Source organism: Penaeus japonicus, unplaced genomic scaffold (assembly GCF_977035675.1).
Source record: "Penaeus japonicus unplaced genomic scaffold, GWHDUDI00000001_assembly GWHDUDI00000024, whole genome shotgun sequence".
NCBI lineage: Eukaryota > Metazoa > Arthropoda > Malacostraca > Decapoda > Penaeidae > Penaeus > Penaeus japonicus.
Window position 1 is genome coordinate 13,396,538 of NW_028234426.1, and position 5,000 is coordinate 13,401,537.

The window sequence follows — 5,000 nt, forward strand, 5'->3', positions numbered from 1 at the left end:
CGACTTGGAATTCTTTGCGGTTGTTGTATCTCTCGACTTTGAGTTGCTGAACATTTCTATCCATGTTGACACATGCGAGGAAATAATAAGAGAAGCATCATACTGAATACACTGTATATACAACATTAAATATATTGCAGTGCATCTATTTGCTGCAAGCTTTAGATATCCCCCACTACATATACTTGTTAGAAAATAACATACATAGATAATGATGTTTTTGTACAGGTCATCTCTCGTCTTGGAGAAGAAAGGAAAACGCCTCAACAGCAATCTCTCTCTCGTTCCAGGTTTTCGCCAGGCGGCCAAGACGTGCGAGACCCGTGCGGTGACCCGACCCCAGGAAGATGTCTGCCCACAGGAGGGTGGAGGCGACAGTTCTGGCATGGGCTTGGATATCTTGGCTAGCGTCCGTCGCGCTGTTCATGGGTCAGATCAGGTCGGAGGTCGCGGCCACCGGGGTGCAGCTGGACGGTGACCTCATTCTGGGGGGGCTCTTCCCCGTGCATGAGAAGGGGGACAAGACGCCATGCTCGTCCGCCGTGTACGACCGCGGCCTGCAGCGCTTGGAGGCGATGCTGTACGCGGTTGATCTGATCAACAAGGACCCCAAGCTCCTGCCGAACATCACGCTGGGCGTCCACATCCTCGACACCTGCTCTAGGGACACGTACGCCCTCAACCAATCGCTGGAATTCATCCGAGTGTCGCTGGACGCGCTGGATACCTCGGGACTAGAGTGCTCGGACGGGAAGGAGCCACGGGTCAAGTACCGAGCCAAGCCGGTGCGCGGCGTCGTCGGCGGCTCCTACTCCTCCGTGAGCCTCCAGGTGGCCAACCTGTTCCGCCTGTTCCACATCCCGCAGGTGAGCCCCGCCTCCACCGCCAGGGCGCTCTCGGACAAGGACCGCTACGAGTTCTTCGCGCGGACGGTCCCGCCGGACACCTTCCAGGCCATGGCGATGATGGACGTGATGCAGCTCTTCAACTGGTCCTACATCTCCACCATCTACTCCGAGGGCTCCTACGGCGAGTTCGGCATCGAGGTCATCCACAACCTGGCGGGCGCGAGGAACATCTGCATCGCCGTCTCGGAGAAGATCCCGCACAACGCCGACCACCGCCTCTACGAGGACATCGTCATGAGCCTCCTGAAGAAGCCCACGGCGAGGGCGGTGGTTCTCTTCACCCGCGCCGAGGATGCAAGGTAAGGTCGCCACTCCTGGTCGTAGTGGGACGCGGGAGCGACACGATTATTCTGAAGTAGAGAAATTAGGAAGAAAGATGGATAATAAAACAAAAAGATAAATCGTTAAAAACAAACAAACACAAAACGAAAGCAAATCAAACATAAAACAAACAAACGGCCAAGACAAGTAGAGGAGGAAGAATGATCATAGGCCTAGAAAGGGAAAACTTTTGAAATGGTACACACATCTTCAGCGAGAATAAACACTCCACGGAAAAGTTATCAACCAAAAAGAGCAGAGTACACGATGTTACAACTTACCTATACCGAGATCTTTTCCTCATGTTTGCTCTGAAAATAGTTCGGTGTTTCTCCCCCCTACATTTTGAAAACTTTTTCCCTGGAATTTTCGGTGTATTCTACCGCGAGGAATCTGCGTTCTTTTGGTTAATTCTTTGTATTCATTTGTTCATATTCCTTGCTTGATTAACTTCGTGTGTTTATGTCTCTGCATCTGATTCTCCCTACTAACAGTCCTCATACTTACACACACACACACACACACACACACACACACACACACACACACACACACACACACACACACACACACACACACACACACACACACAAACACACACACACAAACACAAACACACACATACACATACAGACACACACACACATACACGCACACACACAACCCCCTCCCTCTTACATACCCAACTCCCCCCCCCACACTTTATTGTATCCCCTCACACTCCTCCCCCCTTCCCTCCCCTCCCAACACCCCCACCCCCCACCCACCCTAATTCCCACATCCGCACAATACAAACCGCATCGAAAACATGAATAAACGCGTCTCACAATAGCCTAGAAATTACGCCCAGGATTTCCCTCCCTCGTTAAGACCCCAACCCCCACCCCCACCCCCACCCAACCATGCTGTTTCCTTCCTTAAAATAACCCCCCCCCCCCCCCCCCCCAAAATCCGCCGCTAACCAGGGCACCGTCATCACCACCTCTTCCCCTCCCCCTATCCTTAGCCTTCCTGTGTCCCCTCCCTCTTCCTCCCCCACAGTCTACCCCCTTATAGACTTTCCTACCTTCTTCGATCCTCAACCCTCCTCCTTTCTTCTCCTCCTCCCCCTTTCCTTTCTCCTCTTCCTCCTTCTCTTACTCTCTTTCTCCTCTTCCTCCTCCTCTTATTCCCTTTCTCCTCCTCTCCCTTTCGTTTCCCTTCCTCTTCCTCCGACTCTTGCCCTTTATCCTCCTCCTCCTCCTCTCCCTTTCCAACTCTTGCCCTTTATCCTCCTCCTCCTCCTCTTCTCCCCTCCTCCCCTCCACCCCCCCCTTCTTTTCGCCGTACATATAAAGTTTTGCCTTAACAAGGGGTAACGAGGGAGATAGGTTTCTAGGGGAGGGGGAGGGGGTATAAGGAAGGGAGGGGGATAGGATTAGAATGAGAGGAGGAGAGGTGCTTCTTTTCTTTCTTCTCTCTCTCTCTCTCCGTGTTTCTCTTTCCCTTTTCTCCTTTCTTATCACCCCTCTCCCTTTATTAATTCTTCATCCACTCCTTCTCCCATTTCTTCTAATTCTATCTGCCTCACTTCTACTTCTCCCTCTCTCTTTCGCTCCCCCTCTCCCCTCTCTCCTCTCTCCAGCCCTCCCTCTTGATCCTTTCCCCATTTCACCTACTCCATGTTTCCCTCTATCTCCCCTCTTCTCCTTCCCCCTCTTCCCTATCCATCTTCCTCCCCTCTACCTCCACCCACTATCTCCCCCTCACCCTTTTCCCCACGTGACTTCTGCCTCCCCTCCTCCTTCTTCCTCTCCCTCTTCTCTATTCCCCAACCCGTCTCCGTCTTTCTCCTTGCTCCCGCTCCCCTCTCTTGTCCCCTCATCCCCCTCCGCCTCCATCCCACTTCGCCCCTTCCCTATCCTCCACGCTCCCCTCTTCTTCTTCTATCCTCCTTCTCCCGTTCCCCTCTTCTCTTGATCCTCCTCCTCTTTTGCCAGACCCCCTTCTCCCTTCTTTTCCTTTCTCCTTATCCTTCCTACCTCCCTATCCTCCCTATTCATCGTCCCCATCCCCCTCTTGCCCTTCCCATCCCAATCCTCCCCCTCCCCCTCCCCCTCTCCTCCCCTCTTTGGCGTCACAAGGTATGTTTTTTCACCGTAACGCCCCTCCTTTGGAAGCTGTGACGCCCCTAAGCGACGGCGACTCTCAGCCTACGGGTCTCGGCCAGCCTCCCTCCCTCGTCGCTAGGAGGGAGATGAAAATGGGGATAGAAGGGAAGTAGGTAGATGAGTCGATGGATAGATGGGATGGTCGATAGAGAGAGATTGATAGGGGAGAGAATGAGTAAGATAGTGAGAAAGTAAGAGAGTTAGAGAGCAAGAGAGTGAAAGCGTAAGAGAGTGAGAGCATAAGAGAGTAATAGAGTAATATAGATAGATAGATAGATGGATATATATATATATATATATATATATATATATATATATATATATATATATATATATATATATATATATATATATATATATATATATATAAAATATATATATACACAATATATACAAAGAGAGAGAGAGAGAGAGAGAGAGAGAGAGAGAGAGAGAGAGAGAGAGAGAGAGAGAGAGAGAGAGACAGAGAGACAGAGAGACAGAGAGAGAGAGAGAGAGAGAGAGAGAGAGAGAGAGAGAGAGAGAGAGAGAGAGAGAGAGAGAGAGAGAGAGAGAGAGAGAGAGAGAGAGAGAGAGAGAGAGAGAAGAGGAGAGAGGAGAGAGAGAGAGAGAGAGAGAGAGAGAGAGAGAGAGAGAGAGAGAGAGAGAGAGAAGAAGAAGAAGAAGAGAGAGAGAATAAGAGAGTGAGAGAGAGAGAAAGGAAATGAGAAAAAAAGAGAGAATGAGAGAGGGAGAGGGATGTGTGATAGAGAGAGAGAGAGAGAGAGAGAGAGAGAGAGAGAGAGAGAGAGAGAGAGAGAGAGAGAGAGAGAGAGAGAGAGAGAGAGAGAGAGAGAGAGAGAGAGAGAGAGAGAGAGAGAGAGAGAGAGAGAGAGAGAGAGAGAGAGAGAGAGAGAGAGAGAGAGAGAGAAGAAGAAGAAGAAGAGAGAGAGAATAAGAGAGTGAGTGAGAGAGGCAGAAAGATGGAGAGGTTAATGGATAGACAGTGAGAGAGAGAGAGAATAAGAGAGTGAGAGAGACAGAGAGATGGAGAGGCTAATGGATACATAGACACACAGAGAGAGGGAGAGAGAGAAAGATTAAAATCGACAAAAAGATGGTTAGTAAAACGGAAGAGAATAAAGACAAAATAAGTGCAACAAGGAAATGAAACAAAACAGCGATAACGAATGAATAGAAAACAGACAATGGAAGATAAAGAGAATAGAAAATACAATACGGAAAGACATCGAAAAGAATATGAGTAAAGAAAACAAAAATGAATGAAAAGAACTGGTTATCGCCATAGTCCTGCATCCTTCGGGGGTTTTGAGAAAGGAATGATATTCTACAAACGAAGGAAAATGTGAAATATTTTGTTTTGAAGGACTTGCTACAACTTTCCTTTTATATCATCATTCTTTCTTGCTTATGGCTTTTTGTAGGTTATTCTGTCTCTCTCTCCCTCCCCCCTCTCTCTCTTCCTCTTTCTCCTTCTCTCTCTCTCTCTAACTTTCTTTCTTTGTTTCTCTTTCTCCTTTTGTCACTGTCTCTCGTTCCCCCGTCTCTCGATCACTCTCTTACTCTCTCTCTCTCTCTCTCTCTCTCTCTCTCTCTCTCTCTCTCTCTCTCTCTCTCTCTC

At 49.0% G+C, this 5,000-nt stretch overlaps 1 protein-coding gene across 1 annotated transcript in view; it reads left to right on the forward strand.

Annotated features, from left to right (window-relative positions):
• LOC122249166 (metabotropic glutamate receptor) overlaps nt 1–5,000 on the forward strand; it is a 424,826-nt gene that overhangs the window by 71,535 nt on the left and 348,291 nt on the right. Inside the window, exon 3 of the mRNA XM_086551118.1 lies at nt 291–1,207. Within this exon, the coding sequence (XP_086407244.1) occupies nt 348–1,207 (860 nt within the window). The 5' untranslated portion in view covers nt 291–347. The remainder of the gene's footprint in view (nt 1–290; nt 1,208–5,000) is intronic.